The sequence below is a fragment of the Danio aesculapii genome, chromosome 3 (assembly GCF_903798145.1).
Source record: "Danio aesculapii chromosome 3, fDanAes4.1, whole genome shotgun sequence".
Classification (NCBI taxonomy): domain Eukaryota; kingdom Metazoa; phylum Chordata; class Actinopteri; order Cypriniformes; family Danionidae; genus Danio; species Danio aesculapii.
In genome coordinates, this window is record NC_079437.1 from 31,083,115 (window position 1) to 31,103,550 (window position 20,436).

The 20,436-nt window shown below is 37.1% G+C and overlaps 2 protein-coding genes across 2 annotated transcripts; both read right to left on the reverse strand.

Annotated features, from left to right (window-relative positions):
* Positions 1-2,179: 2,179 nt before the first annotated feature.
* On the reverse strand, positions 2,180-4,214 carry zp3e (zona pellucida glycoprotein 3e). Its single transcript, XM_056453651.1, has 8 exons — positions 3,487-4,214; positions 3,292-3,413; positions 3,113-3,216; positions 2,876-3,053; positions 2,669-2,786; positions 2,517-2,602; positions 2,370-2,449; positions 2,180-2,293 (listed from the first exon to the last, which is right to left on the reverse strand). Exons 1-8 carry the CDS (start codon positions 4,036-4,038, stop codon positions 2,223-2,225), a joined length of 1,311 nt encoding a protein of 436 aa, XP_056309626.1. The 5' UTR covers positions 4,039-4,214; the 3' UTR covers positions 2,180-2,222.
* An 83-nt stretch (positions 4,215-4,297) lies between these two features.
* ddx42 (DEAD (Asp-Glu-Ala-Asp) box helicase 42) lies at positions 4,298-18,881 on the reverse strand. Its single transcript, XM_056453638.1, has 18 exons — positions 18,778-18,881; positions 18,214-18,438; positions 17,598-17,757; positions 15,070-15,125; positions 14,867-14,903; positions 14,253-14,405; positions 12,922-13,026; positions 12,686-12,805; positions 12,397-12,573; positions 12,178-12,306; positions 11,971-12,070; positions 9,507-9,554; positions 9,163-9,260; positions 8,803-9,079; positions 8,490-8,716; positions 8,265-8,375; positions 5,838-5,945; positions 4,298-5,704 (listed from the first exon to the last, which is right to left on the reverse strand). Exons 2-18 carry the CDS (start codon positions 18,426-18,428, stop codon positions 5,114-5,116), a joined length of 2,712 nt encoding a protein of 903 aa, XP_056309613.1. The 5' UTR covers positions 18,429-18,438; positions 18,778-18,881; the 3' UTR covers positions 4,298-5,113.
* Between the last annotated feature and the right edge of the window lie 1,555 nt (positions 18,882-20,436).

The following is a 20,436-nucleotide window of genomic DNA, read 5'->3' on the forward strand; positions in this document are numbered from 1 at the left end:
TATATAGTCAATTGTGACTTAAGAGGGTAAGAGGCTATTTAACAGAGCTAGTTTGATTTTAGCCAGCGTAGCCTAATTTAGACTGACGGTCTCTTCAACGTCATGAATATTAAGCAGAAATGTGTAGTCAGTATCCCAGTCATGACCCTTCCAAACCTGTATTTGTTCCCTCAGAAGAGCATGATGTTAAGACGACACACCAAATCTTCCCAAATGAAAATCAACCGCGCATTTTTTAGTGTAGTATCTTATGTTGCTATGTTTTATGACCACATTTGTAACATTTTACAATAGACAGTCATTCATTTGTTTTTCGAAAAGGGGTTCGAAAGACGTGTCGAGAATTTGGCCCCTACATGAGTTCATTGGTCCTGTTTTTGACAGTATGCCATCATAAATTGTGAAAGAAGCTTGAAGAACCACCATTAAAAGGAAACAAGCTGGCCAGTTTATTTTGCCTAGTTTAATTAAAAAAAAAATTAATTACCAGACTGGCAATTTTTTTATTATGGATAATTAATTTGCTTTTATAATAGGTATTTTTCTTCCAAATATCTAATTACATAAACTTGTAATCAGTTTAAATGCACATTTGTAAAAAAATAATAAATAAAACTATAAGCACCAAAATGTAGGAAGTACTTTTGTTGCATCAAACAGTGTGGTAGTAACCATCCGACAAACAAATCCAGCACAAATTAGTGCGTAAAAGGTCACTAAAATGCAGTAATTAAACCTTGAATAACTACAAAGGTCCACAGAGAAAAAAATAGGAAATAATAATCCACCATCCATTTTGGTAGGCTGGCACTGGGCTTGTTATAGCAGGTCAATGGTTTTTTTTTTAAAAAAGCTTGCATTTAACAAAAGAAACTAAAAAGGTCTGAGACAACTGAAGGGTGAATAAATGACAAATTACATTTCTGGGTAAACTTTTATTTGAAGTGTAGTTTAAAGGGAGATGTTGGGTGGTCAGAACCAACACAAAACTGGTTTATTATACTTGTTAAATGGTTAGGTTTGGCCATATTAGAACCAATGTTGATTTGCAACAAAAACACTTTAAGTTAGAGCCACGATTGTCATGTCATGGTTAACAGAATAAAAATAAAAAAAACCTACTATGGCCTACCACACGTTTGAGAGTGCACCCTTGTCTCATTCAAAAAATATGCGAGTAATCATTTAAAGCAAAGGGAAGTAAAACGGACCAGTTTTACTTTAACAGACATTGAAAGTACTGGGAAGAAAAAAAAAATTCCACCATCTAGTGGGAAGACACCGACACTGCAACTTCGTGAGATTTCAAAATTAGTCAGAAGTTGTCAAATTGATTTACCATTAGTACCATGCAGTGGCGCCGCTGGGGAGGGGGGGGGGGGGGGGTGTAGAAGCGGGCCCTTAATGTCTCTGGGGGGGGGGGGGGGGGGGGGGGGGGGGGGGGGGGGGGGCCCTAAGTGTATGGGCCCTTAGAAGCGGCATAAAGCTGGCACAGCAGGCATTCAGTCAGCAATGGCATACAACATGTTGGCCAAACATGGGTGGGTTTGCATAAGTGGCACTGTCTTTAAGGTGGCCTGCATGACATGGACAAGGTCAAATGTAGTATTTGGCCCAGATGTTAGTTATGTGGGCCAAGTTTGAGCCATTTAAAATAGGATTAAAAATTAGTTTAATACACAAGTAATTTCCATCTTCTAATGCCTTAATCCAGGAAACAAATCAGTTTAGTTTATTAGGGTTCTCCTGTATTTTGCAAAGAACTGAATGCACCCATTACATTTCATTAACCAAATTATACCAACCATTATTAATGCATCTAAAGCATAATGCTTCTCGGGTTTATCAATTTCACTGCAGTCATGACACCAAGGCTCCAGACAAAATGACCAAACATGGGGTATATCTAGCCCAATTATTGGTCAACTTTGCCAAAATGGTCCATGTTTTGCCCCTGTCTTGAAGCTAGACTTGGGCAAATCATGTACCATAATTCACTGCGGTATGTGGGCCAAGCGAAAGCTGATAGTGTGGTCCAGAAATTGTTTTGTGGGACTGAATATCCACAGAAGTAGCTTAAGGCAAACTTTAATTTGGTTAAATTAATCAGGGTCTAAATAAAGGTTGAATACCTGGCTTAAGGCACAAAGCGAAGTCAAAAAACAGAAGTTCAAATTCATTTTCAAAACAGTTAAAGACTTTTATTTCTCCATTCTGGTGCATTACATTGGACCATAAGCAAACTCCTTGACACTGATGGGTCCCACAAATGCAGTGTCCCACCGTTGAGCAACTAAAACGAAACAGGGAGAATCATAAGTGACAATTCAAAACAAGCCCCTTAATTTCCCCAAACTAAAAATACTTGCCATTAAGCTGTTCACTCTTTTCACCACAAGTAGAGTCACAGCAGCCACACACCAGATGATCATCATCAGCAGACAACCACCTGTCATAACATGCATTAGAAAGGCACAGTATAGGGAGGGGGACTCCATAACCTAGTGGAAACGTACCCATTAGAAGAGAAAGAGCAAGCCTTTTGCTCAACACTAGTGGGGGTTGATGCTGCTGCCACTTCGAGAACACAAGCGATGTAGATCTACGAGAGAGACACACGGTTCATTTACAACATACTAACAACTCAACAGCCAATCCAAATACATACAACTCCTGTAAGATCCTGCTGGAATCTGAAGGCCTCCAATTGAAAGTGCAGCTTGTCCATTTGAGTCCGAGCCATGAACCTAGAGCTAGAGCCTGTGAGTTTGGAATCAACTAGACATCTGCATGGGGGAAAAAGAAAAAAAAAAAAAAAAGTTGAAGTACTTCCATAGAGCCCACAGCAAGGATTGATTTTTCCAGGACATCTTACCCATTATTCTCAATAAAGGAGTATCGAAGAGCATTAGAGACACTAGGATCAGAAGATGCCACACAGCTGTCAACAAACACCCGCAGAGGAATGTGATTGTATGACATCACTGAAGCCTCAAGATTAATGAAGTCACCCAGGAAGAACTGGTTGGAAGGCCTCTCAAATAGCCAGTCCTCTGCAAAGAGAAGATTTTAGCCCAGTCACAAACAGGTTATATAAACCTCCAATACTAACCAGTCATGATTCTGAGGGAGAAGACCAAAAGTTCCTCTGCGACCATGGTAGCACCATATGGGAGCCAAGTGGGCAATAAGGCATTGCTGGTCACATTGAAGAGTCTGTAGGAAGAGACAGCCTCTTTAATTCTACGGTGCAAACAATTGGCACTTCCATCATATGCATTCAGTCCTAACCTTGGATAATGACATTGAATACCAACTACTGCGCCACTGCTCCTGGCAATAGGAGCACCAACTGAAGAATCTTGTGGGGTGAAGATAAGATTGAAGGTGTAGACGAGCTCATTCTCGGTCATCTAGTCAAAGGTTAACAATTAATAAGATGCTCCAGAGAGAGAGAAAAAAAAAAAAAAAAAACACCCTACTTACTATGGTTGTGCTTCCACATGCATGCAACTCTGACTCAAAGATAACCACTTTAGCAGTAGGGTCTTCTCCAATTGGAGCACATCCTCCCAGTGAGAACGAAGTTGGCATCATTAGCATTCCAGTACCAAAGAAGTCCTCCAAGACTTCCACACGTATCAAACTCTCGCCACACTGAGCTGCTACACTGTTAGCAGGTAAAGGATAACGCAACACAAAAGGAACATCTGGCTGTTTTGGTTTTGGTTGTACACTTGGAAAGGTCCACGAGATGGATGGCACTGGAACCTGCAGCAGTTCTTTTGACTGAACATCCAAAAGATCCTGAACAGGACCTCTATATTCAGGCTTGACTGGTGTCTGGACAGTAAACTGAGGCGGGAACTTGGACGGAACAAACGCAGGAGTGCTGGGAACAAATGTAGGAATTTGAACCAAGTCTCTTCGTATCCTAAACTTGTTTGGGATCCAATCATTTGATGCATTTACTCCCCATTCTGCAACAAAAAATCCAATTGCAAACACCAATGCAAACACAACCTGACAGATCCCCATGATTAATGGTTCAACAATATAGTGAGGCACTACCCTCCAGATTTATACAGATGTAAACGAGGATGTTTCCGCCTCTCTCGTTACGAGCATGATGATTTTCTGGCCCTGCTAATTTACTCTGTTAGTATAGCACAGGTGAAAATCATTCATTCCTCATACTAAATTCCAAAACGTGCCATAAAAGGGCATGTTGTACAAGAATAAATCAAACGATTGCTTAATTATCATAATGAGAGATCAATTCTTTGAAACAGCCAACCTCTAAACCATTTTTTATTAATTCAGAAGCATGGCCACAGACAGAACTATACACTAGAATATCCATAAACATAATGGTCATCAGATTTAGTTTGTAACAAAGCTTCATAACAGCTGTCTCTACAAAAAAAAAAACTTTTAACCTCAGAACCAAGAGAATCCAAGAGCATATCACAGCACATAGTTTTTATTGTAGGTTCATTATTGTTTTCTCTCCACTCCCAATCATGTTAGTTTGGTCAAAGTGTGCGTGTGTGAAATAATTTGGAACCATATTATATGTTGATGTATGAGCATAGAAAGACAAGAATCTGAAGTGTTTGCTAAAAAAAAGAGATTTGAATTCAAAATATTAACACATGAACAAAAGACAAGCTCATTCATGGGCATTGAAAATGGTGGTGTTTGAGACACGACAGCACACATTAAAACACTGCAGAAGTCTAAACATAATGATATAGTTCACAATAAGCTTGTGAAGCAGCACAACAGAATAAAAAACACATTAAAACAGTTTTTTCAAAAACATTTTAGAAAGAAAAAACAAAACCTGTTTGCCATTGAACAGGAACATCAAATTTAACACAACGCTTGGCCTCAAGATGCCTTTTGTTACTCATTCTGCCAATTCACAATTCTAAAATGGTTGAAAACACCTTTCTTCAATGGGTTTATTAAATTACAAAGATGATAAAGTGATGAGTCTCCTAGTCACGCTTTATACAGCTTCATCTAACATACAAGCAAAAAAAAGCAGACAAGTACAGTGAAGCCCCTTCTGATCTAAGAACAGTTGACTGCTTCTTTCTGGTACACTTCAATTGTCCCATCTGCTTTTCTTACGTTTGGGGGGATCAGGAACTGCAAAGCTGTCTTTGTGAGATCCTGACTTCTCACCCCCATCTCTTTCTGACCGTCCCTCTCTGTCCCTATGGCTCCCTTCACCATTTCGGCTATCCCCATGCCGATCTCTGTCACTATGGCGGTCCCTTTCCCCATGGCGATCGCGATCACGCTCTCTTTCTCGTTCTCCTCCACTACTATACCTGTCACTATGACGGTGACTATGACTATCTCCATGTCGGCCCCTGTCATCAGAATGCCTCTCGCTACGGGATGGCTCTTTTGAAGAAGAGCTCGAGTAAGAGTCTGAAATTGAGCTCAGGGTGCCTGCACTGCTGAAGCCACTCATTTTAATGCCTGAGGTGAGAGCTGGAGGCGGTGGCATGGAAAACGAGGAAGAGGATGATGGCGAGAAGGACAGGTGGGGTCTGTCAGGCCCCTCAGGTGCTCCTGTTGGCAAAGAACTCAGACTTCCTGCACTGGTCCATCCAGATGAGCTGCTGGACTTTGTGGTGAGTTTAGGAGGAACACCTGATGCAGCGACAAAGTGGTTTTTGTACTGAGCCTAAGAGAAACAAGAACATGTTAAACAAAATTCAAAGACTGGCGCATCAAGACACTGGTGTCTATAGTGAAGAAGCTGAAACAAATAGGAGAATAAAAACAAGGTGAAGAGAATGGGATGTGTGTGTGTTCACCTGAAATGCTTGCTTTAAGGCAGACATACGGTCTCCCATTGCTCCGGTGGAGGGTTTGAAGGTTTCATAGTTGCCAAGAGCTGCTGCAATAGAACCACCACTGCGCTCCTGTTAAAATGCATGAAAGTTATTATAACAATAATAATGGGCGCATTAGCAGAGAATAAACTGTAATTGATGGTTTTGTAAAAGATGCCAAAACAAACATTAAAAGAGAGTTCTCCCTAAAAAATGAAAAACTATAGCTAAATTATTCATTATATGGCCATCCAGGATGTAGGCAGGGTCGCCAGGTTAGCTAAATTTTTCCAGCCCAATGACAACTCAAAACCCAAACAACACGACAGAAAAGTAGCCCATTTTCTCCTTGTCCTATCAGTCAATTGATGAATTCCCACAAAAGAAAAGGTTTACTGAATTACCATATATTTTCTGATATTCTGCGATACGTGTTAAAGTACTTACTGATTTTTTGCACACCAAACAACATTTATAAATACTTTTCTCAGATATGCATCACTAACGTGAATGCATGATAGATTCTAGTCTACTGTTGAAAGAAGTATGCACAGGTACAACTCACAAATGAGCTAATACTGTCCTACAACTATATACACATAGGTTACAGCATCCAGGGTAATGCTGATACCATTCTGATGAGCAATTCAACATTTGCATCCTTCCTTTTTGTTGTGTGTTTGCACTAATGTACATGTCATTATCTAACAGGAAGCTTAAGCCCAAAGTATACTTTGTGTACTCTACCCTATGCAGTCTAACATGCAACGACAATTTAAAGTCTAGTTCAATTGACTCCAAGCTTAGGTATAAATCTTCTTTACTGTTCTTGCTGTAGAAAAAAAAGTCACTACATCTTGGATGGCCTCAGGGTGATTAAACTCTCCAATTACAATAATGATGACGTTATTGTCTTCAATGACCATCCAATTAAATATAATAAACATATGAAGAGTTCAGATGCAAAACCCTCTAAATCATCAGACCTCTTTTCTTGTAAATGAGCATTTTCTATCAGTCTCCTCTGATTTGGTTCAGCAGGTTCATTTTATAGAAAATGAAAAGGTTATTAGCTAGTAAATAAAATCACTTCATTTCAAAAATGTCACTTTAGACAATTCTTTGGTTTCTTTTGAGTCAAAACTTGCTAAATCCACTTTTGGTCTTTTGCAAAAAGCTCTAAATCCACCTATTGTAATTAGTTGACATTGTAATTAGTTGAAAAAAATCACTAAAGATTCAAGTAGAAATTATTTTGCCAAACATAAAACACATACACAAACCACCTAAAATTAAAAATACATAAATTTGTCAAGTAGGTGGCTTTTCATTCCGCTGTGGTAACATCTGATTAACCAAAGACAAAGCAGAAGGTAAATGAATGAATGAAATCTGTCAAGTAAGTGCATTAATCAATAACATTAAAATTGACATTAATTAAATCTTAACAATCTGTTGTCATTTCTGATATTTGGGATTTGGATTTAATGTAAGTAGAACAATGTAAACATTGTAAACTAAGCTTGTTAGATTCAAATAAGGTAGTGTAAAAACAACATTGTGGAACATCAATATCTGTGCACTGTCCATTAATATAAAAACATTATCAGATGTATAATATTAAGTAATATACATAATGTATAGTTTTATGCATTATATATAATTTTTTTTGTTCTTAAATAGCTTACATTAGCAAATAAAACACAAGGCAGGCCCGCTGGGGAAAAAAGAGATGTCCCTCAGACAGATTTAGTAGCTGTCATTCATTCATTCTCACTATACTCAAGGTATTGATCTCTTTTTCACCTCTTGTTTATCCTCATAGCATCCATGTGGGATGGAAGAACGGCATCTTAACTTCATCTTTCGTATAACAGAGTTGCCATTTCATGTATAGTAAAACGAATTCAAAGTAGCGTCGCTGTGCAAAAAACATTATGAATGCATGCTACACTTCCGACTGTACAGTGCGTTTTCTTTTGAAAAGTTTTAAGTTTCATTTGCCATTCACTGACAGTCAAACAGGCTTATCCATTTCATCAGACTCCATCTTTTAAAACCTTAATCGGAAGCGGAGTCTTCTCATAAAAGCCAGCGTACCAGCGCTCTGCTACATTGAAAACATATGATTCGATTCGCGCCTTCTGATTGGTTCTCAGGATATATCGGCTTTTGCTGTCAAAGGCAAGTGGCGTTTAGAGACTTTTGCAAACAAACTGTTTTTTCTGAATGCGCTGACGCTGGGATTTAGATGAGTTCAAACTAAAATACGTGTTGAACATGTACTACATGCCTAAAGCATTTGCTCAGTGACATTAGCTCATTTTTGCTGGAATTGGCGTTTAGCCACTTTTGCATCTGAACTCTTCATATTTTTTCAAATAAAACCAAAATAAATTTCAAACTAACAGAGGATTCTGATCCAAGGCCAGGTCTCTCTCTGTAACCCAAGCCTCCACCTCTAATATTAATCTTCTTTCCTTTTCCTCCCTTAAAGCGAGATTTCCTGAACCAGGAATTCTACGGAGAAAAACATTAAAAGCAAAGTTAAAAATATATTCATTCAGTAATTATTCAAAACAAACTAAAAAAAAAAAATTAAAGAAACATGCATTGCAAAAAGTGTTGAATTACCTGCATGGCCAGGTCCATCAGATCTTTTGTAACACTCTGATTGGCTCCCTCTAAATTACGAACCAGGTCACCAGCAAATATAGTGTCTTTAGTGGTGAGCAATGTATAAGCTACACCTTTTTCTCCTGCACGACCTGTTCTACCAATTCGATGTGTATGTGTGTCAATGTCCCGGGCTACATCATAGTTGACAACAGTACGGATAGATGGAATATCCAACCCACGAGCTATGAAGTAAAAAAGCAACAGCTTTATTTTAACAGTCACAATGAGAAACAGTTTTGATTGATTGCAAAATATAAGTTCCACTGACCAGCAACATCGGTCGCTACCAATACAGGCAGATTCTTCTTTTTAAAGTCTGCAATGACTTTGTTCCTCTCACTCTGATCCATGTCTCCATGAAGCAGACCCAGGCTATATCCTTCCTGAATTAAATTTGTTGCCAGCTCCTCACAGTTAGCCTTTTTAGTAACAAACACCAGCACTGAGCCAGCGGATGTAAACTCCACCAGTCTGCGGGTCAGCCAACCCCATTTCTCCTGGCCAGACTGCAGCACTTCCACTAACTGAGTGATGTCTTCATTAGCCTGAGAGGATGAAATATATGGGTTAAGCGAACACCTACAAATATGGTGTACACAAATGATTGTGTAAGGAATAAGGGGTGCACCTCTCCTATGTCTCCCTGCACCACACGAATGGGGTCGACCAAAATATCTCGTGCTAGTTTTTCGATTTTCTTCCGGAAAGTTGCACTGAATAACAGAGCTGTGGGAGATCAGTGGTCATAAAGGGTTTTGTGTACAATAAAGCTAGTACAATAAAGATAAGTGGAGTTAAAGTCAGAAATGAGCATTAAAGATGTAAAACACACTGTAATATATGTGTGTGTGTGTGTGTGTGTGTGTGTGTGTGTGTGTGTGTGTGTGTACAGGTGTAGCTATAATTGTGAAGGCCCAATTGTCCCCACTTATATAGTGAGACATCAAAATGACGAGTGCAAAAAAGACTTACTTTGTCGATCAGGTCGAACATGGCTGGCAATGGATCTCACTTGGTATTCTGTTAAACACAGATAAAATTAAAATGATACAATCATACAATTCTTGGGTCAAAGGCATTTACAAAAAAACTACATATACATGGTACCTAAATTGTCTAGTCCTTTGTCATTTAGAACAACATCTAAGTCAAAATAATATTTAATACATACAAATCTATACTCATAAAACAATAAATGTTAGTGTTCATACTTAATGTAATTACATGTTACATGATTCAAAACTTGAAATTTGTAGTATAGTGTTAATAAAGTATTATATTTAGGCCCAATCCTAATTCTACTCCTTAGCAATTCCCTTTAGCTAGTCCCAATTCTCTTTAGCATGAAGGCATAGGGCTAAGGGGAAGAGCTAGATAGCCCTTGAAACTTGGATTTTTCAGGACCACACTCGAAACCAAGGGGTATGAAAATTTCCAAGAATACACCATCTACAACGGCAGCATGGCTGCACATGGAAGTAAGGAGATGCACAAATTAGTATTTTTGTCATTATTACGAATTTTTACAACAAACAAGCATTTGTTTTAATACATTCATAGCCGATTGTCTTGGTTTACCGTCATGCTTTATAAGAAAAACGATAAAAAAAAACTTCAAAATGCTAAATATCTGTCAATAGAATATATCAATAGAAATAGATCGAAATATCGATCTATAATCTATATAAAGTGGCTGGGAATGAGCTTTTTACAGTGTCTGGTATAATTTTTATGTAGTTTTCAAATAGATGAAAATGGTCATGGCATTAATGCACAGTGCAGTTACGATCTTATTGCCACTCTATGTCATTATGATAACATGATATCGTTGCCTTCTGTGATTTCCTGAAGATAAATACCAAAAAATAACCCAACTGAAATTACTACAGCAGTCGTGATCGTCAATCTCATATGAAGCAAGAGATCGCAATGACATATGATGACATGCGCAGGTGTTGTAGTGCTGTCCCACCTTAATATGATATGAACCTTTAAACTTCATTAAATGAATCTCGTTTTAAATATGCCTGAAAATAATTTCTGGTATATAAACTATTGTTACATAGAATAGAGTGGAGGAACTATGACGTCAATTTGTATGCAAAAACCTGGAAGTGAGTTAGCATTTTAGCAGTTCCGAATCCCTCGTCCTAAAGTCTATGGGCTTTTTTTAATGGAATTTCAGTTAAATCGCTTAAATAAGGTCCGTGGCTAACACAAACTTAAGATACTTTCACATTTTATTCTACGACAAAACACATCAGTTCCATCACACTCTTGATTTTTTAAATCGGTTCCGCTTCTTTGAAAAGAGGGTTGCTATCAAGTTGCTAAATGGGACTATAGGCGTGTTGGAGATATTATACGTCATCGAGCTGAACTGGTCTGGAACGCAGCTCGCTTGTGTTGGGCATTTGGATTTGTCTGTTATTTAAGTATTTTCATGAATAGTATTTTATAGTTTGTAGTCTTTTTTCTAATTGGGAATTTATATTGTGTGTAGACAAATCCATCGCTTGTAAAGACTGTCAAGAACAGATTACTTTGTTGATCCTTTATTTTAATTAAACAATATTATGGGGATACTGCTGACTAATCCAGTCTGTCTGTTTCCTGCTCTCAGTAATGCAAATATGTGAATAAATGTGTAAAAAATACATACACATTAACTGTCATAACTGCGATCTTTACACTCCTCCTTAAAATTTCTAGCATACGTGACTGTATGGGCTGCTTTTCGCTGTACTTCGTGACAAAAAAAGAATATTGAATGTTGTTCTGTGTCCATGATGGGACTTGCAGGCATATAGACTTGTCCCTCACATCTCATTTCTGTTGTCTAAGGTAAGCGGGCTGTATGCACGTGGAGCGATACTTATTTAAATATGTCTTATGATAATACCATGTAGGTACATTTACACATACAGTTTTAAAACTTTTACAACAACCGTAAAGCAAAACAAAATGTATTTCCCACGTAAAATGTGGTGCTGACGTCACAGGCGAGCGCCCTGAACGCACTGTAGTCCGTTTATAGCCTAATGTTAGCTTTTTAATTCTTGCATTCACATTTAAGATCCAAAAATAATAAAAGTTGTATTGTGCAAGGATTATACGGCTGGACAAAACGTCTAAGTATAATGAACAGTGTTTGAACACAGAGCTTATTATTTGCAATCTTCGAAAAGCCTATGGGAAAATCCTATGGGGATTTTATTGAGGGAACCAGTTTTATGCTAGTAGCCGATTCACCTACAAGGTGACGTCATAGTTCCTCCACTCTATACCAATTTAGTGGGTGTGTTCTGTAAATCATAACACGACAATGTAATTTTTAGGTGACCAATCATTTAAAAATACTTGATAAAGTAATTAACTTCTATAATGACTGATACAATATTCAAGAGATAAAACAAATACTGCATTTCACACATACCAAAGCCCATATCAAACATGCGATCGGCTTCATCAAACACCAGAAAGGTCACTCGCTGCAGAGACGTAGCCTTCTTTTTTACGTGATCGATCAGACGACCCTATGCGAGAAATGTGAACATTAAGTACATTTGCTCAAAGAATCTGCTTATTTAATCACAAGTGAACACAAATAGGGGTTTTGTATTAAAGTATTACACATTCTTACTGGGGTGCAGACAACAATTTCCGCTCCTTCCTGTAGGGCTTTGGCTTGTTCCCACATGCTGCCACCTCCATACACTGCCACTGAGCGGAGGCCGTATGCCTTCCCGAAGCGCTTGCATTCAGCATGAATCTGAATTACACAGGTAAGTCATTCATTTCCAAAATATAGAACAAAAATAATTAGCACCAAGGCCATTTCACAAGAAAAAAAATTTCTGACCTGTTGACAGAGCTCTCTAGTGGGGCAGACGATCACAGCAATGGGCCCTTCTCCCTGCTCCAGCTCCTTCTGGTCCATAATGTGCACCAGAATTGGCCAAATGAAGGCTGCTGTCTTTCCACTGCCAGTTTTGGCAATGCCGATCGCATCTCTGCCACTCAAAGCTATGGGAACACCCTAGAGAAACAGCACACATTTTTTTTCAAAAACAACCCAGTACATAAAATGACTCTTTTGCTGATGGCATAAATCAACAAGAGTACATTAGTGGGATTGTTTGGCACCTAACCTGGCACTGGATGGGGGTTGGCTGAGTGTACTCAGATTTACGGATCTGATGCATGAGCTGCTCGTCAAATCCAAAGTGAGCAAAACTGGTTGCTGGTTTAGGAGGGGCTGCACCTGAAACCTGCTTACATACATGTGGGTTAATGTGGGTTACAAGAAATATATATATATATATAGAGAGATTTTTTTTATTTATTTATTTTTTTTTTTACAGTTTTTAAATGTATTTATAGTGACCTTTAAGTTGAGTTTCCGTTTCAGTTCCTCCACTTCGACCACAGTCAAACTGCTGATTTCCTCATGCTCATTATAGAAGTTTTTCTCAAATGGAGAATAGTCGATCTACACACATAGAAGAGGTGAAAATAAAGAATTCAAGATTTTTAGTTATTAAATCTCACACTTTTGTTTTATGTACATGGATCAATAACAATGTGAGGTTTTCAAGTATCAAAAAGTACAGCCTTAAATGTATACTATACATATACAGTATAACAATAAATTATATGACTATTATACGTACATACCTACTACAGATAATTAGTTCAGTGAAATAATACTTTCAATACATAAAGAAGAATAACATTAAGCAGGAAGCTTTATGAGTTTGAAACACGATGCAGATTTAAATTGTTATACTTTGCCACTCTCTTTGAAAACCCTTGTTTTAAATCCACTGATCAGCTATTTTTTTTAAAAGAAGTGCTAGAGGGTTGAGATTAACTGAATCAAATATTTAATTAATTTACTAAAATATAAAAGACTAAAGTGAATATTTGAAATATTTATTTAACTTTCAAAGACAGTTAAAATAAGAAATAAAAAAGTATTATTTAAATAAATAAAAACTATTATTTCTAATGTGTTTGGATGCAGAGCTCCTAGGACTGCACTGTTTTTGTTTATGGGAGATATTAAGGATGTTGTCCCCAGAGGTGACCAATATTTGAGTAAGATTCTTCTTGTGGCATGCAAAAAGACTATAGCAAGGAACTGGCTTAAAGACTCAATGTTGAAATATAAGCAGTGATTTAAGATAACTGAAGAAATTTATGTAATGGAAAAACTGACATTTATGTTGAGGATAAAAATTGATATTTTCAAGAATGGTTGTGAAAAATGGTTGATATATAGTTGATATAAAGATCCCCATTTAAGTGAATAGTAATTTGAAGAGATATAGCAATCTTATGCATTTGGCTTTTGTCTTTTTACATGCTAGTTTATGTGGTGTATATATAGGTAATTGTGTATGTGAATATTAATATGTGTATGTATGTAATGATATTTGTTACCATGTTTTTTTTCCTGTTAAATGATTGTTCTGTATTATAAAAAATAAACTAAATAAAAAGTTTAAATTTAAATAAATAAAAACTAAATTAAAATAAACGTAATTAAATTTATATAAAAAAGGACTTTAAAAGACTAAGGTAAATAAATAAATCACACAAACTAATAAGCAAAGGAATAAGTTATATCAGATTAGTCTGTTGGGTACATTGAACATCACCGCACCAAACAGTCTCCAAACTAGTCTAGTTGGACTTTTCTCACAGTAACAATACCTCTGAGTGGTCTATGGGGGGCAGGGGCATGATAATCTTTTTTGTAGTAGGAGCAATAGGGTTTCCATCACTATCATAGTCCACTTCTTCCTCCTCCTCCTCTTGGGTCAGCCCAGCTGTTGGGTTCTCCGCCATGTAGCGAAAATATGCTTCCTGCGAAGACATCCAAGCTTTAGATCCAGGCAAATAACAGCAGGCCGTGAATTAAGTTGCCCTCAATTTCATTAAAATGAACTATTAAACTACCAACATATATTAATAAAAGTGGTGGCCTTAATGACATTGCAATTATATTAATGACATAATTTAACACATTCAGATTCAGTCACAAACAAATCATTTCACCTATTAAGATTTAAATGAAACAGATAAGGGATTTTTCAATCTTTATATATACTGAAAAAACACAACTGAGGAGTTAATTTATAGCTTTAAAAATCATGTCTCTTGCACCATCTCCATCACCAATAATTTACTGGCTCAGCCTCAGTCTATAAACTGATGTTTAGGTCTATTTATAATGAGCACAGGAAAGAAAGATTAAGAGTAGCGGGACACAGTCGTTGCTGTGGCAAAGATATGACGGCGGTAGTAACGTCAAGAGGGTCACTCACTTGGTCATCTTCCTCTTCAATGTCATCCCGAATACCCCTGGAAAAAGAAATGGAGAAAAAAAAACTTCCCTGCGACTCGCTCAATCACCCATGGAAACCCATACTCTACCCATAAACCCCTTCTATTCCCATCCTCTGTTAAAATATTATCAGGATGAACAGTTTTGATTATCTTTTTTTATGTAATCATGTCAGACTCTTACTTGGCCATCTTTTTCTCTTTTTCCTCAAGTTTCTTCATATCCTTTGCTGCTTGGTCCTAAAAAAGTTAAAAAAAATTCAAGTAAAGCAGCAATGTCTGTTGCAGGTTGTAAAAGCATTGACACACCAAATCAACTAGTGACAATGAAAGTCAATGTTGCTGCTTTGTGTTGTGTGCGAAGCTACAGTCTTTGTGGGAATATATTAGCTGGTATCAATATCCATATTTGCCAATTAATTCGGAAAATCAAATCCAGGACTACACATTCAGGCCCCGTTTACACTAATATGATTTAGTTTTAAACTGAAAACGGAGTGTTTTGAAAACGCTGGAGAGGTCATTTTGGTTTTAAACCGCTGCTGCTCCGTGCCAGTGTGTATGGGGGAAACAGAGACATCTGAAAACAGAGGTGTGGCTGATTGGGGATTTTCCCTCAATATTAAGTGCACAAAGTTCAGTCTTGCAAAGTTCAGAACTTTCCTTAAGTTTAGACTTCGCAAATTTGATATTGAAAACAAACTCCAGAGGACATGTCGAGTAAATTTTCAAAGGGAACCGAGTAGGCTACATTATAACCTCATTCACATCATCCTGGCAACGTTGTTTCACTATCTTAACAGTAAAATGAAAACATGATATAAGGAACTACATAATTTCATTTTGACATTAACTTAACAGACACTAAAAATTGTCATCAAAATTGTGCATCGTGTAGCTACATATTAACATGACCGTCATCTTCACTGTATGCATATTTATAACAAAACCTAGCCTATAACCTATTTGCCTCCTTTCATTTTCTTCGAAAAATATGAAACATACCCTGTTTATTATGTTGAATATCAGTTTTAATAATCAATAATGGCCTTTATAAAAGTATAACATACAATAATTTATACAATGTAGGAAATAAAGGCAAGCAATCAGTCAATGTGCAGAATCAGTATATGTGGTTACATTAACATATAAACTTATCTTTGCGCTCAGCCAAAACACATTACCTGAGAACAAGTAATAGATGTAAAAGACCAAAGAGTCATTTGATAAGAGACAAGATTAATTAAATATCACGTTTAACAACTATAGTGAGATCCAGCGGAAGATCCTTGAACTGTCCGACGTGGCTGCTCACATCGGGGGAAGTGTGCTCAAAGCACCCGCTGACTGCCTGGAGCTCAGACGTGCGCATGCTAGAGTATGTGTGTGGTCACGTGATGTGCATTTTCAGCAGTGTAGTGTTGACGGAGAACTTTTCTGAAGCGCCATGTGAAACACCAGTGTGGACGTGGATCGTTTTCATTCTAAAATGCAGTTTTAAAACTAAAACGCATGTGTGTAAATGAGGCCTCAGTTTTTTTCTGAAAATTACAATTGTTCAGAATAAGAACGGTTTTCATTTGTTGTGATTGAAAAATCATGATTATATATATATATATATATATATATATATATATATATATATATATATATATATATATATATATATATATATATATATTCAGGGCTTGACATTAAGGGCTTGACATTTTTAGATCACCAGCCACTGGGGCATGTAATTTTCCAACATTACTAGCCATTTGCCATTTTCACGAGACACTGTTGTTGGGAAAATATATTTTATATGCATAAATTTGACTTTAGCATGCTAAAATGACTTGATTAAAAATTTGTCCACATGCCTCCTTGTTCATTTAACTTTTTGTGTGATGTGTATGACCTTGCTCAATGAAAATGAGCAAATGGGTTGTTGTTTCATAGTGTTGCATTGCAATTAGTTTTTATGACTTTTTAAGGCTCAACACAAAGGATTTACCCAATTTTTCTCTTGCCACATCAAACTAATTATTTCCTTGTGATAAATGTTAAATAATGTGTAAAACTATTCACTTTTTATTCAGCAAAAATGTTCCGTGTGCGATAATGAAAGCATGATCGCGCCCATTTGGTTAATGTTAGGCCCATTAATTATCTGTTCAAAGAATGGTTAAAGCGAAAGCGGCAACTGCCGCTGCTTACAAAAGATCTAGAGCCTGATCACCCTCTCATTCCATATTCACCTGCTTTCTTTTGCTAGTGCGAACAGTGATTTTCATGCTGCTTCTCAATTCTAAGATCACATTTACACAGATATTGACAAGCAGTCTTAAACTAAAATTCAAATTTTTATTGACGAGGCAGCACTGGCAATTTAAAAATCTTTCTAACCTGCAATCTTTCTAACTTGCCACAGCTGAAATCTACCCGCATTTGTCAGGTGTTAATGTCAAGCCCTGATTATATTTATATACTAAATATCTTTTTAATTATTCTGAAGTTACAACATTGGTATTGTGCTGTTTAAATAAAAATTAGACTCTCCCACCAATGCTGATGGGAAATCAATTTGACATGCGCAATTGGCCAAAAGAGGGTTCTAATAGTAGTGCATACTGATGGCGCCGCGACACACAGCAAAATCTCAAAAAAGTGATGCTCAAAGACAGATGAAGAACAGATGAATGGAGAACAGTTCACAAACACCACTCTCACCTCCACTTCAGCCATAAAGGCATCAAGAGGGTCATCCTCACTGTCCGAGCCGCCACCTCCTCCTCCGCCTCCAGACTGGAACTGCTTTCTAGTGGGAGAGTTCTCAGCGGGTATATACGGCAGGTCAGCAGTAGACTCCTCTTCATCATCCTCAAAATAACTATCAAAAATTTATTCATTGTATTAGCCTCTTTCCATCACTTTTTTCAACAAAGTAAATAATGACAAAGGGGGATAGTTTACCCAAAAATTTTATTCTGTCGTCATTTACTCACATTTTACTAGCTTGTTTCAAACCTTTATGGATTTCTTTCTTCTGCTAAACAATAAAATGTTATTTTGAAAAATGTTGGAAACCTGTAATCACTGACTTCCTTAGTATGTTTTTTCTTATTATGAATGTCAATGGCTACAGGTTTTCAACTTTCATCAAAATATCTTCTTTTGTGTTCAACAGGACAAAAAGGCTAATAAACAGGGTGAGTAAATACTGAGTACATTTTTAAATGCAAGTCAAATGTGTAATCATGTGGATACATTTTCTTTCTGTTTTTTAGGTGTCATTTTGAGGTGAAGTGTTCACTTTGAACTGTTTTTGAATAACTGCTGTACTCACGCGTTTTCCTCGTCGAAATTGGCTCGTTTTGTTCCTATTTTGTAAAACGACGATAGCTGCTGATTCTTGCCATATCCACCTGGAGGTCCCGTTCCCCCAAAAGAGGAGTGGGCCTTCTGTGGGAGATGAGGCTCCTCTTTCTTCCCAGTCGCAAGAGCGAATCCTCCAAATCCAAACCCTCGCTTGCCGCTTGGGCCTCCCTTGTTCCAGTTCATCGTTGTTGGGCTGCAAAACATTGAAATGAGGAGTAAAAACAGATATAATCCACTTTATGGTAGTGTACTGAAGCAATATAAATACAGAGCCACAATTCTCGTGCACTGCCGCACTGTTGGTAATAATCTTAACGTTTTCTCAGCCACTTTGCTGATTTTAAGTGTCTATTATATTAAAATTACTTCAATATGTGTGCAGGCAAACTGAAAGTGGTCGACAGTGTCGTAGCGCTGCGCTGATTGCGGAGAGGCCTTGAATTGTGTCTGTGTACGGATTATACTTCGACTATTTTCCCTTTACATGCGCTAAAGAGCACAGGATAGATTTGTTAGCTTTTTGTTTATTTACCTGTCACTGATAAGGTGAAAACAGCGATCTTCTAAAGTGGGTGGACACCTTATTTATCCACAGCGTATTTACCACTTCGGGCTATCTTGCACACTTCTCGGCGATTGTGTTTCACGTCATTTACAGTGGCCTGGTGCTTGTTTGGTAGAATTTACGCGACGGGTTTGGTGTAGAACGTAGAAACTGATGTTGCCAGATCCTCATTCCTTTTCTGTGTGTTCAAATAGTAAACCTGCCGTTGTGGTCTTGTTGATTTCAGGATTGTCTAATAAGAAAGCTTTTAAAACCGTCAAAATCACTGCTCGCTTTTATGAACTTTGTATAAGTAATCTTACATTAACCCTTGTATTTGCCAAAAAACTTTGCTGTTTTTTTCTTCTTCCCATTCTCTCTTCTCTTTATTTCTTATGATGATATTTTTTCTGTAGTTTCATACTGTACTCTACTGTTTGTCAATGTCACTTGTTGATTGATACTGTAATTTATGTTTTATGTACTGTTGTGTATGTTCAGCAAAAAAGAAGAAAATCATTTTCTGTGTGATAGTCACACCTTACAAATTATAGCATTTTTAAACAAATACTGCACTTTTTTGTTGAATCCTTGATGATATTATTACTGCTGCCAAATACTACGTTATACTGTTTTCCATAAACACCACTTTTGTGTTTTTAGAAATGAATCACAGATTTTTTATTTAAATATCAAAGTCAAAGTCAGCTTTTTTGTCAATTTAACCACATGACCAACACATACAGAGAACTGAAGTTGCGTTACTCTCAGACCCCAGGTGCATATAATATTAATAGAAAAGGTAGTTTTTAAAAAAAGAAATTACAATAAATACGATTACACATATAAGATAACCTAAAAATATAAGTTAAAAAATGGAAACAATAAAGGGCATATGGCAAGGAGTGCAAACCAGAGTTGTGCAGATGCAAAAGAGTATATAGTGCAAAAGTACAGTAAAATGCAAAACAGTAAATAGCGCAATACGATACGATAAAGCAACACTGTCTTGAAGCAGGCATTCCCAAACATTCAGTCTACGACCCCCAAAATAGCAATGCCAGTGGCTCACACCCACTCGTAGGTAGGTATACTAAAAAGTATAACTGTCTAACGACCATATCATTTTTTATAATCATTTATTCATTTGTTTAATGTAACATTAACTTCACTGAATGACGAAAATGTTTACAGCAGAAGTCTATTCTTGGTTTAATTTTGGAGATCACCACTCAGAGATCATCTTCAATGTTCAGTTGTGGCCTGTATTTGTTTTTCATGTATTTGAGTGCCATAAAGGTGTCAGAAAGTTTAACTTGATGCTATAAAATCAGTCTACTACAGCTGATAATTCTAGTTGTTTAATTAAATTAGTTTTGGAATGACTTTTGGAAATCACCAAGCGACCCCCCCAACATTGTTCAGTGACCCCCTAGGTGGTCCCGACCCCCACTTTGGGAACCACTGTCTTAATAACATAAGTATTATGAAGTCACTAGCAGTCCAATGTTACACGAAGTGACCGATACAGACGTTTGAGTGTGTGTGTTTACATGTATGTTAGAGTCCAAAGGAGCTGTTCATCAAGGAGACATTTATTAAATGTAAAAAATGTTAAACTGTTAAATATTTATTAAAAAAATGAAA